This window comes from Bufo gargarizans, chromosome 8 (assembly GCF_014858855.1).
Source record: "Bufo gargarizans isolate SCDJY-AF-19 chromosome 8, ASM1485885v1, whole genome shotgun sequence".
Taxonomy (NCBI): domain Eukaryota; kingdom Metazoa; phylum Chordata; class Amphibia; order Anura; family Bufonidae; genus Bufo; species Bufo gargarizans.
In genome coordinates, this window is record NC_058087.1 from 198,440,750 (window position 1) to 198,454,057 (window position 13,308).

Sequence of the window (13,308 nt, forward strand, 5' to 3'; positions counted from 1 at the left end):
TCAGGGACAAACGTTACACTGCATGAAGGAAAACCTGAGCGAGCCAGGCAATTTATACATGATACCAGACCTGAGCGATTCAGGAAGCCACGCCACACTGCATGAAGGGTGACCTGGGCAATTACGCTTGAACCAAACTTGGCCTGAGCGATTCAGGAACCCACATTACACTGCATGAAAAATAACCTAGGTGAATCAGTCAATTCTATAGGAAAGATACCGGACCTTAGCAATTCAGGGACCAGCGTCACCCTGCAGGACGATAAACCTGAATGATACGTGACTTGAGAGATGCAGCAGCATAACATGGACGAACATGACATGGGCAAGGCATGACCTGTGAATAAGCACGGCGAGGCCGGAGTGAAGCAGGGTCGGCACTAACTGGGGAACAGCCGAGAACTGTGGAGAAAGCCCAAACACCTGTGCACTATGAGGAATAGAAGGAGGAGACCGTACAGAGAAAATAAGCAAGACCGGAGAGGACCATAGTACACCACCTTGAAAAGTGATATGTCTGCCTGTTACCGGCAGCATCCCACCTGCCTCCTTTAATCTGCAAATGATTTGGTCATAGTTGTTTAACAAATAATAGCATACATCATGATGGGGATGCCTTAATGAGGCCTGCTTATTAACATATCAACTCTTGAATCGTATGGCAATACCTACAACACAATTCATACTCATCACCAACCTGACCACCAAAGGAAGGTGTGTGTAAGGCATCCTAGTGACAGGGCCGACCGCCTGGGATGACAGACCGGAGCGTGGTGCACCGGCGGCGGATGCCCCCGACCAGGCTGCCGGGCGCGTCCGATCCACGGTACTCGTGCCGGCTGGGAAGTAGGCGCGGCTGTTTAGCTACGGGGAGGCAGGGGCCAGAGCCGGAAAATCTGAAGGAGCTACTCACCGCGGCCACCGCACACTGCAGGAAGGAGCCGGAAGAGCCGGAAGTGACGTCGCGCTTGCCGTAGCGCTACCTGTACGAGACCAACGTCGGGGTAAGGCACGAAACGACCACCCTCAGGCTCCCGGCCGCCGAGTATAAGTAGTGGAGGCAGCCCCTCCCACAACTACAGGCTGTGAACAGCCTTCACTATATATATATATGTTTGGAGATATACATCTGCACTTTTTCTGGACATTTGTGACAATTGTGTGTGACATCTGTATACGTCAGTGCGTTTGTTGTACATCTTAGCTTTTTGGTAGCCTCACTGCCCTCTTCCCTTAATTGTTATGTAACTATGTTATGTCCCCCCAGGTGTAGTCCACCTTTTTATCTGATGTGACACATCACATATAATAAACTTTTTTATGTATTGTCTAATAAAGTATATGTATATTTTGCTACTATACCCATCTAGTCTCCGTTTATCCTTTGCTTGTGTATCTTCATGTACACTGAGTGGGTACGTTACTATAGGGTACTCTCCATCACATAGGATCACAAAATGTGAACGCAAATCTGTGTGCATTCTGTGACTGTAGTATTCTAACACTATGTGGCCTCCTCATGCTGCCATCTCCACACCATGTCACCTTGCCACTGATTTTTATCACCATGCTGATGCTGCTTAAAAGGCCTTAAAGTGATCACCAGGCCCACAATCTAATTAAGGTTTTATGCACAAAACCAAAGTAAAAAATCGATTTTATAGGAAAAATTGATTGAAAACCATTCTTTCCTGTATATTTACTTGTATAAAAAGTGCAAGTGCTGCCAAAAATTACAAGGAAGAGGTACAGCCTGTATATCACATAAAGGAGGGCCTCATTCACCTTGAGTTGCGGGCCTGCAGGTGAGCAGACCCTGTAAAAAATTTGATGTGAGGGCCTGCTGGTGAGCGGACCCTGTAAAAAATTTGATGTGAGGGCCTGCTGGTGAGCGGACCCTGTAAAAAATTAGATGTGAGGGTCTGCTGGTGAGCGGACCCTCTAAAAAATTATATTTGAGGGCCTGCTGGTGAGTGGACCCTCTAAAAACTTATATTTGAGGGCCTGCTGGTGAGTGGACCCTCTAAAAAATGATTGAGGATGCTGCTATGTACTTCGCCATCTTCTAAAAATTTTCCCACCTTGTGACACTAGGCCGCACATCAGGGTGAGGTTGCTGGCAGGGTGTCATGGGGTGAAACCATCCCAGGCTTTGGAGAGTGTTGCCCTGCCTCTGTTGGAACTGCTGTGTGTTCCCCTTGTCTCCCCTCCTCAGTAAGCCAAGGAAGTACGGACTCTGCCGCCAGCGTTGTCAGATGGAACATTTTGGACCCTTTTTCCAACAAGGATCTTCTGGTTTTGCACCATTTTGCTCGTCCTCTCCACCTGAGGAATTAGAGATGAGAAGTTCTCTTTGTAGCGGGGGTCGAGAAGGGTGAACAACCAGTAATCAGTGTTATCTAAAATGCGTATACCGCGAGGGTCGCGGGTAAGACAGCCTAACATGAAGTCAGCCATGTGTGGCAAGATGTCGATGTCAACATCAGGATGACTCTCCATCTCCTCATCCTCCTCATCCTCCTCCTCCTCTTCTGCCCATCCACGCTGAACAGATGGAATTAAAGTTCCATGGGTACTACCCTCTGTAGCAGAGGCAACTGTCTCCTGCTCCTCCTCCTCCTCTTCATGGTCCAATTCGCACTGAGAAGGCGAACTGTGGGTGGACTGGTTATCACCCTGTGTAATATCCTCCCCCAGTTCATTGTCTGCCGCATTCAGAGCGTCGTCCTTAATTGTGAGCAGCGATCGCTTGAGTAGACACAGCAGTTGGATGGTTACGCTGATAATAGCGTTATCGCCACTAACCATCTGTGTGGATGCATCAAAGTTTTTTTAAATCTCACAGAGGTCTGACATCCATGCCCACTCCTCGCTTGTGACTAGTGGCAGTTGACTCGAAAGGCGATGACCATGTTGCAGCTGGTATTCCACAACTTCCCTCTGCTGATCACAAAGCCTGGCCAACATATAGAACGTGGAGTTCCAGTGCGTGCTCACGTCGCACAACAGCCGGTGAGCTGGAAGCCTCAAGCGCTGCTGCAGCGTTGACAGAACGGCTGAAGCTGTGGACGACTTGCGGAAATGGGCACACACGCGGCGTGCCTTCATTAGTAGATCTGGCAAATTGGGGTAGGTTTTAATAAACCACTGAACCACTAAGTTTAAGAAGTGGGCTAGGCATGGGATGTGTGTCAGGTTGCCGAGCTCCAAAGCCGCCACTAAGTTATGGCCATTGTCAGACACAACCATGCCTGGTTGTAGGTTGAGTGGCGAGAGCCACAGCTCAGTCTGATCCCTTATCCCCTGCAACAGCCCTGCTGCGGTGTGCTGTTTGTCCCCTAAGCAGATCAGCTTCAGCACGGCCTGTTGCTTCCCCACTGCAGTGCTACACTGCTTCCAGCTAGTGACTGATGGCTGACTGCTGCTGAAGGTGGAAGTGGAGGAGGAGGCGGCGGAGGAGGAGAAGTGGGGGTTCGAGCGAGTAACATAGCTGCTGGCCGATGCCCTGATGGACGTAGTGCCCGCAATCCTGGGCATGGGTAGCACCTGTGCCATTCCCAGGGTATGACTCGCTCCAGGCCTCAACCACATTAACCCAGTGTGCGGTCAGGGAAATGTAGCGTCCCTGGCCACCAGCACTTGTCCATGTGTCCGTGGTTAAGTGGACCTTCCCATTAACTGCGTTGGTCAGGGCACGGGTGATGTTCTGGGACACATGCTGGTATAAGGCGGGAACGGCGCACCGTTTAAAATAGTGGCTGCTGGGGACTGCGTACCGAGGGACGGCTGCCAACAACAGGCTGCAGAAGGCCTCAGTGTCCACAAGCCTAAATGGCAACATTTCCAGGGCCAGTAATTTTGAAAGTTGAGCATTTAGTGCTACGGACTGTTGGTGGGTTGGGTTGTATTTGCACTTGCATTCAAATGACTGTGTTATGGACATTTGGACACTGTGCTGGGACAGGGAAGTTGATGTTGTTGCTAATGGTTCATGCGAAGGTCCAGGTGCAGGGCGAGGGGCATCCGGGTCTGCGCCTTCGACAGGGGTTTGGCCAGCAGTGCATAACACAGGGGAAGAGGAGGCAGTGGTGTGACCTGCAGACCCAGATTGTGGACCCAGGCATTCGGCCCACTTGTTAGGGTGTTTGGATGCCATGTGGCGAATCATGCTGGTGGTGGTGAGGTTGCTAGCGTTGATGCGATAATTTTGATACGGCACAGGTTGCAAACTGCCACTCTTTTGTCGTCTGCACTTTCCTAAAAAAAGCGACTTACTGAGGAACAACTTCCCGTTGGCAAGGTAGATTTACGCATGGGGGTGCTTGGTGTAGCGGTTGTGGGTCTGTTTGGTGTGGGTCAACTTCTCCCTTTTGCAACCCCACTGCCTCTTCCAGTCTGTTGTGTTTCTGCGGATCCCTCCCCCTCTTTACTGCTGTCCTCGCTCGGCTTTTCCCCTTCCCATGTTGTGTCAGTGACCTAATCGTCAACCACCTCCTCTTCCACTTCCTCACTCTGCTCATCCTCCTGACTTGACCTAACCACAACCTCAGTGATTGGTAACTGTTTCTCATCATCATCCACCTTGTGAACGAATGATTGCCGTTCACCACCGTCATCTTCTTGAGACTGTGAAGGCTCAAGAGGTTGGGAATCAGGGCACAATATCTCAGGTCCCTCTTCAAGCGTGCTGGGCGCGAGGGCCAAATGTAATAGTGGCGCTTGAAAGAGCTTCTTGGAGGAAGGATTCGGTTGACCAGACTCTTGGCTACAGAGACTGGACTTGGTGGAAGAGAGGATGGTGCTTAACCGACTGGAAGCATTATCTTCAGCAATCCAACCGACCAACTGTTCGCACTGCTCTGACTTGGACTGTGTTTTCCTGCGCCTCCGAGCTAAGTTGGACATGAAGCTGAGTATGGTGGATGTTTTTTTTTCTGGTGCACTGGCAGCAGGCACAGTTTCATAGCGCCCAGGGCCACGGCCTCTGCGTGCACCATCAGCATCACGCCACTTCCCCGTCCCTTAGTGCTCGTCTTCTTCATATTAATGTTTTTTTACTAGATGTGGCGCAGATTGTTTTACAGTCCGCTAAAGACACAGGTTTCGGATGTAGGACAGTATATGACGCAGAAACCCACAGAATATGGACACTAGATTAGGCCCAGATTATTGGAATTTGCCCTAAAGAAACAGTTTTAGGATGCAGGACAGTATATGTCACGGATGTGTAGTACACGCACACACAGTAGGTGAGGGCTGGCCCCTGATTATTTAATTTTACGCTGAATAAACAGTTTTCAGATGGCGCACTGTATATGTCACAGAACCCCACAGAATATGGACACTAGATTAGGCCCAGATTACTGGAATCTGCGGTACAGACACTGTTTTCTGATGTACTTTATATTTTTCCGTATATCTGGGCCTGACAACCACACAAGGTGTTGAAGCGCAGATCACACAATTCACGGATGACACCACTGACAGCAAAAATGTGGATTATGGGAAAAAATGTTTTATTTTCACTAATATTCTTCCTATCTCTGCCCCTGACACACAGAAGGTATCGCTGCACAGATGTCACACGTCACTGCAGACACCTTCTATATAGCAAAAGAATCGCTATTTCACAAAGTATAAAAAAAAAATCGAGTACAACTTTGCACAATTAAATTGCTGCCACCGCACACAATGGTCCTTAAAAAGACTTTTGGGTCTTTGAAACGTTATTCACTGGAATATATTGTGATCCCAATCTCCCTACACTGTCTGTCCCTTCCTAAGCGCAGCTCTCCCTGACTCGCAAAGAGCCAAACCCGCGTCATCGGGTGCTATACAGCACCCGATGGCGCGTTCCGGCCAGCCAATCACTGTAATGCCAGCAACCAGTACTTACCTGCACCTTTATTGGCTGCTTAAAACCCGCAAAACGTGCGGGGAGGAGACTCGAGCATGGCGCTCGAGCACATGTGGTACTCAGCCGAGTACAGCCATGTGCCAAGCATAGCGATGCTTGAGCCAAACAAGTATTCAGCCGAGCATGCTCGCTCATCACTAGGTAGAACCTCCTACAATAGGAAAAATTTACTCTATTGAGTCAGATATAGTGTTGATCACGAATATTCGAATTTTAAATTTTTATCGCGAATATAGGTACTTAAAAAAAAAACTAATATAGAGCAATTTAGCTAATATAGTGCTATAATCTTCTTTGTCTAATAGTTGTATTTTTTTTCTCATCTGAAGTTCAGATTGGAAAAAAATTCCAACTATAAAAAAAAAAGATTAAAAGATTATAGCACTATATCAGCTAAATTGCTCTAAATTAGTTTTTTTTCGAATATTCACTTTATTGCTATATATTCTTGTTTTAGAATATTACGAATATTCGAAAAAACAAAGTTATAGCAATATAGCAAATATTTGAAAAAAAACGAATATAGAGCAATTTAGCTAATATAGTGCGATAATCTTCTTTGTCTAATAGTTGTAAGTTGAAAAAAATCGCAATAAAAATTAGCATTACTAAAATCCACATGATGAAAATTAGCATATTACACGATCATTACCTTGCCGATTTTTCGAGTAAAAAAAACCGTAGTATATAACGAATATTCGAATTTGCGAATATTCTATGAATATTCTACAAAATATTCGCGAAATATCGCGAATTCGAATATGACCCCTGTTGCTCATCACTAGTCAGATAATGATATTTTCGAGCAAATCCTGGCGTATCAGAGAGGATGGTCTAAGGCGTTCCAAAGTCATTGGGTCAATTGGAGCTCATTACATCCTGGCTTAGGATTGGGTGAACCAGATGAGTAAAGCCCTGTGACGTGCATTAGTCTAGGATAGTGAAATAGGAGATGACACTATAGACATATGGCTACATTACTAATAGGAACTCTTCCTCTAGGAGACCGGAATCATTCTGTCACGGCCACGGTTTTGGCCGTGACTCCTTGGGAGCCGCATACTGTTGCCCGCGGTTTGGGTTGTTGTTTCAACCGCAGCTTGAGGCATGATGTTTCTTGTCTCAGGTGCGGTTGCCGCGGACAACAGGTGTGTGTGCGGTCCCTTTGGACTCTGTGTGCGTGTTGGGCTGTGGTTGCCCGTGGCAACGTTTGGTGATGTGTACATGTGGTGGCAGTGTCCCGGCCTTTGGGCTGACTCCCAGGACACGGTTGCCACCCATGTCGTTGCCAGCGGTAACAACCACAGTGTGTTTGTTGTGTTTGGACACGGTTCCTTTAAGTTGGTGTTTTCCCTTTCCTGTGGTGCTGGAAGCGTTAACTCTCTTCCCAGTGTGTGTGATGTCACTGGGTGTGTCTGACCGGTGGGTGTGGCCACTTAGGCCTATATAGCTTCTGTCTTTGGCATGGCTCAGGAGGTTGCTTCAGTCATGCTTTGCTGTAGCAGCCTCCTGTGATTTCTATCTCCTTGTAAGGGCCACCCTTCCGGTCATATGTTATTATGGTGTGATTTGTTGTTGATGTCCTTGCTTTTTGTGCAGCTATGGATGTCCTGGTCCCTGTGTGTCTTCATGTGTGTGCTGTTTACCTTTGTTTGTGTGGACCGCGTTTGCACGGGTTCCAGTCAGCTAGGCTGAGACAGGTATGTGTGGAACTGTTAGGGTTCACCTGTCTTATCCGTAGTCCTGTTTATGTACCCCCATCTTCATGCTGCTTGGCCAGTGAGACTCCTGCTCCTCCGTTCCTAGGAGGAGTGGGTTGTCTTACCCTGCTCCTTAGCCCAGGGACCGGACGGAGGGTAAGTCAGGGCTCCGAGGTTCCTGCGCATGGGTCCTCCTACCATCAAGGTCGGCCCATGCAGGTAGGAGACAGGTTCAGCGTTAGGAACGCAACAGGAGGTGACCTGATCCCTAATTCTGTGTTCCTGGCGAGTAGCGACTGGACATCGTCCGTCACCGTACGGCTGAGGATTTCCCCCATCCTCAGCCGTGACACATTCTCATATGCCGCACATAGACGACCAAAGCACTACCCAATGACATGGTTTGCACAGCTTTATTCCACCTGTCAGTTGATTTCTATCTCTGTAAATGTTTGGATAAGGTCCATTCATACGTCTGCAAGTGTTTTGCGTTTCTGCAATACACGGACACCGGCCATGGGCGTTCCGTACTTTGCAGACCGCACATGGCCGGCACTATAATGGAAATGCCTTTTATTGTCCGTGTCTGCAGACAAGAATAGGACATGTTCTATTTTTTTGCGGGGCCCGGACCCATTTTGCGGATGTGTGAATGGACCCTTTGTGCTTTATTTGATGCCAACTTACATTTAGTAATCTCCTCTTGTATGGATAACGCCTTAAAATATTATACAGAAAAAATCATGTAAAAGGTCATCTCCACAGTAACTTCCAAGATTATGGAAAAAGTGGTCACTACAAGAGATAGATAAAGTGGAGGACAAGTGGTTTTGGGTTAATAAAGTGGTAAATGCATTATTGTAGCAGTGAGGAGCGCTTCGTTAAGGATTTAGATAAAATAGAACATATGCACAGATGTAGATATCGTCAACTTTATCAGACACATAAAGCTGAGAAGTCTTCTAAACGTGCAAGAAATTGCCACTCTCTTGCAGTGATAATGTCACCGACCCCCCCCCCACGAGGATAGCCGAAACGTGCGTCGGGGGTGGTGCCATCCTGGACACATTATGGGTAACTCATCTTAATAGGAAGACTATGTTTACCAGGCTGCATTTGGCCTTTCTTTATGGTATTTTATGCTGATTGTCGATACTTGTGTTACCGCCCAAGTGATCTCCTCCGCTGATGGCGCCATTTCTTTCCTGCACTGTTATCCTTTAGTTGTATTTGACGCGTCTTAATAAAGTGATCGCATGCATTTATATATCATGCGGACTGGCACTTGTAGGTTTAGTGTATACAGTAGTTATCGCCATAGGCTTTGCTTCATGCAACTCCGTGGTCATATGCAAGTCCTGCTTACTATGTTGCCGCCATGTGTATAGGACCTCTGCTGGCAGCCACTCTTTATTGGTCCTATAAAGCTGAGAAGGAAGAGGTTAAGAAATGGCAGATGTACAAGAAGAGGAGTCATCTCTAAGGGTGAAGAGAAGCGCTGCTGGAAGTGGCCCGTCCCGGGCAGCGGCTGCACCGTCGGCTTCACTGTAGACTCTATAGAATGAGGCCGGGCCGGATGCAGAGCTGAACGTTAAATGGAAACGAGCACCTTTTACCCCACAGCTCAGCTTATTATTTGGCACCAGTCGTATTACACACCAAAAATATAACTTCAAGTAAAAAGGAGAGATAATGATGAATGTCCCCTATAGGAAATGAATACCGCCGACCCGTGGCATTGCTATGGCGGCTCCTAAATTACAATGTTATTGGGAGGCCATAGTAGAGCTCAGAAATGAAGGCCACTTACCTGTAGGCAGGTGTTTTAGAGGGAGAGTCCTGGGATTTCTGGGCAGTTCTAATGATGTCATTGATTGCTAAATCTACTAGAGCAAAAACACGGATGTCGCACAAATGTCCATCGATCGTCCGAAGATGGATAAGATCTGGATATTTGAAAAACTAGAAATGGCAGGGGAACTAAACATATAGATCTTTCCCAAAAAGTAGTTGACCAGGACATCAAAGCTTTCTGACAGAACCAACAAACCCACCACATTGAGATAAACGGACAGCAGCTCGGTCACTGCCGACAGCACAGACACCTTCAACATCACCTCGTCTGTACCTGTTATGTCCTGGGCCTTCATCTTGATTTCCTTCAGCTCGCCTTCTTCTGCAGGGGTCATCTTGTTCTTTGCGCTAAGAGAAAAATGAAAATGATGAAACTTACAAGAATGCTGTAATACCCCAGACCTGGGCGCACTACTATGGGGCCCTTAATTGCTGCATTTGTTATACTGTATGTTTCATATACAATCTAATGTATTTCATGTGTCCTGGTTGGCAATGGCTGGCTGTAACAGGGTTAATCACCCTGGTCCACCCCTCCTGGTGGAGTGGGCTGGTCCGACTTCCTGCCAGGAGGGGGAGGATTGGGGGGGATTAGTGACTCCGTAGAGTGGGCAAAGCAGGGAGGGGACGTGAGAGGTCTTGCCCTGGTACAGCACCCAAGAATCATACTGAAGACACTGCTGTGAGGTGAGAGACTACAGACAAGACACCCGTCACCGGACAACCGCTAGGCCAGTAACATCTAAGTGCTGAATTGCCACCAACCAACCTGCCACCGCACCTCCTCAGCTGGAGCTAGAGAAGAATTGCACAAAATCCTCCTGCTACTGTATGTATTCTATGTTCTGCTCTGCACCTCACCACGGTGTCTTCAGTGCAATTCTTGGAAGTGGGTGCTCTACAAGGAGAGGGATATCTGGATCCTAGCCCTTCATACGGTCCTTGAGTATGGGTGCGGTACAAGCTACTTCTCACCTTTCCCACTATCAGGACAGGATCTCTCACATCCTCTCTGTGCTCTGCACTCCATTAGACTACCGCAACCACTAGACATCCCGCTCCTGACAGGAAGTTGGACCAGCCCACTCTACCAGGAGGGGTGGAACAGAGTGCTTAACCCTGTAACAGCCAGCCATTGCCAACCATTACCTCCCCTGCTGGATAAAATAACATGGTACATATGAAATAAATAACAGATTGTATATGAAACATAGCAAGTGCAGCAATTAAGGGCACCATAGTAGTACCTACAGGTCAGGTATACTACAATTATACCAGGGCAATGTCTAGAAGGGTCTTGTAGTGTGTGCTGGCAGGCTTGGCTAGACTCTCGAGGAGACCATGAATCCTGTGGTAGACCCCTGAACCAACTAGTGGGGCTTCCTGTTTAGAAGCAGCACACCTTATACTTCCTCTTACCACTTTCTACCCTCGATCTTGTTTTATTCTTTGCCACTTTTTTTTTATAGATAATTCTTTATTGTTTTTTTTCCATCATACAAATAATTATAACAATCTTTTAATTTCATAACATTATAATTTCAAATAACATTTTGTATTCCCCCCCCACCCAAAACCCACATTCATTTTCTGCTAAAAAAGAAAAGGCCTTTTCTCTCTCCCCAGCCCCCCACGGCCCCAGCACACCCCGTCATCTCAAAGGAAGATCACTTTATTAACCATTTCTGCCATGTTCTAATAACCCTGTCCATCAGCTCAAATAGCGGTATCTTACTACCCTGTTGTGTCAAAATACCAGCTTCTACTAATTGAGAATTAGTACAGTTCTCTAGCCTTCAATCATGGCCTTATATCTCTGCGTATTACTCCACGTTATCATATTTATTATATGCCCAGACATGAAATAGAGTTCCCAGTCTGGAACTGATAATCCAACTTCCTTCGTCATGGATGCACAATATTTGTGCTTTTATCCTTGGTTTTTTCCCTTGCCATATCAAATCCACTAAGAGACTGGCTATTATTTTAAAAAAAATTGGGGGAACTATTATCGGTGAGTTCCATAGAATATAATTCAGGGAAGGTAGTAGACACATTTTTACCAAGGATATACGACCTGCCATCGAGACATATAATCCTTTCCATGCATCTATTTTCTTCCTAATCTCCTGTATTTTGGCATCACATTCAGTTGAACATAGTCATTGGGATTTGGAGTTATTTGAATGCTCAGATATTTAACGGGTTTGTTAGTTCTCTTGATTTCCAATGCTCCTGGTTAGGGATGAGCGAACTCGAACTGTATAGTTCGGGTTCGTACCGAATTTTGGGGTGTCCGTGACACGGACCCGAACCCGGACATTTTCGTAAAAGTCCGGGTTCGGGTTCGGTGTTCGTCGCTTTCTTCGCGCTTTTGTGACGCTTTCTTGGCGCTTTTTGAAAGGCTGCAAAGCAGCCAATCAACAAGCGTCATACTACTTGCCCCAAGAGGCCATCACAGCCATGCCTACTATTGGCATGGCTGTGATTGGCCAGAGCACCATGTGACCCAGCCTCTATTTAAGCTGGAGTCACATAGCGCCGCCCGTCACTCTGCTCTGATTAGCGTAGGGAGAGGTTGCGGCTGCGACAGTAGGGCGAGATTAGGCAGATTAACTCCTCCAAAGGACTTGATTAACTGATCGATCTGCAGCTGTGGATCATTGAGCTGCTGATCCTCAATTGCTCACTGTTTTTAGGCTGCCCAGACCGTTTGTCAGTCACATTTTTCTGGGGTGATCGGCGGCCATTTTGTGTCTTGTGGTGCGCCAGCACAAGCTGCGACCAAGTGCATTTAACCCTCAATGGTGTGGTTGTTTTTTGGCTAAAGCCTACATCAGGGTGAAGCTGTCACACCAAGTGCATTTAACCAGCAATAGTCTGTTCATTTTTTGGCCATATACAAAATCAGGGGCAAGCTGCGCCCGTCACCAAGTGCATTTAACCCTCAATGGTGTGGTTGTTTTTTGGCTAAAGCCTACATCAGGGTGAAGCTGTCACACCAAGTGCATTTAACCAGCAATAGTCTGTTTATTTTTTGGCCATATCCCAGTCTAATTCTGTCACTAAATCCATACCGGTCACCCAGCGCCTAAATACTAGGCCTCAAATTTATATCCAGCTAAATCTGTCCTTAGTGCTGTAGCTGGGCGAGTTATTTAGTGTCCGTTCAAGCACATTTCTTGTTCTGGGTTGAAATACAATTCCCAATTTAGCAATTTCATAATTTAGTGGTTTCTGCTATATCAGAGCTATTTGAAATCTATCCCTAAAAGGGTATATAATATTCAAGGTGCACATTGGGTCATTCAGAATAACTTCACACACACCCGCTACTGTGCATTTCCAAGTCTAATTCTGTCACTAAACCCATACCGGTCACCCAGCGCCTAAATACTAGGCCTCAAATTTATATCCTGCTAAATCTCTCGTTAACGCTGTCCTGTTGTGGCTGGGAAAGTTATTTAGTGTCCGTCAAAGCACATTTTTTGTTCTGGGTTGAAATACAATTCCCAATTTAGCAATTTAAAAATTTAGTGGTTTCTGCTATATCAGAGCTATTTGAAATCTATCCCTAAAAGGGTATATAATATTCAAGGTGCACATAGGGTCATTCAGAATAACTTCACACACACCCGCTACTGTGTATTTCCAAGTCTAATTCTGTCACTAAATCCATACCGGTCACCCAGCGCCTAAATACTAGGCCTCAAACGCAGCCGCCTGTCTACAGCCAATGTGGACAAGCTGACGTTCATAAAAATGAACCAGGCATGGATCCCACAGGATCTGTCCGTCCCTTGTCCAGATTAGACATTAACTACCTCCCCTTAACCA

At 46.7% G+C, this 13,308-nt stretch overlaps 1 protein-coding gene across 2 annotated transcripts in view; it reads right to left on the reverse strand.

Annotated features, from left to right (window-relative positions):
- LOC122945090 overlaps positions 1–13,308 on the reverse strand; it is an 82,140-nt gene that overhangs the window by 44,349 nt on the left and 24,483 nt on the right. For both annotated transcript variants that reach the window (XR_006391090.1, XM_044303954.1), the window contains exon 4: positions 9,746–9,819. Coding sequence is in view for 1 of the 2 variants with exons in the window: in XM_044303954.1 (XP_044159889.1) it covers positions 9,746–9,819 (74 nt within the window). In the remaining variant the exon portion in view is untranslated. The remainder of the gene's footprint in view (positions 1–9,745; positions 9,820–13,308) is intronic.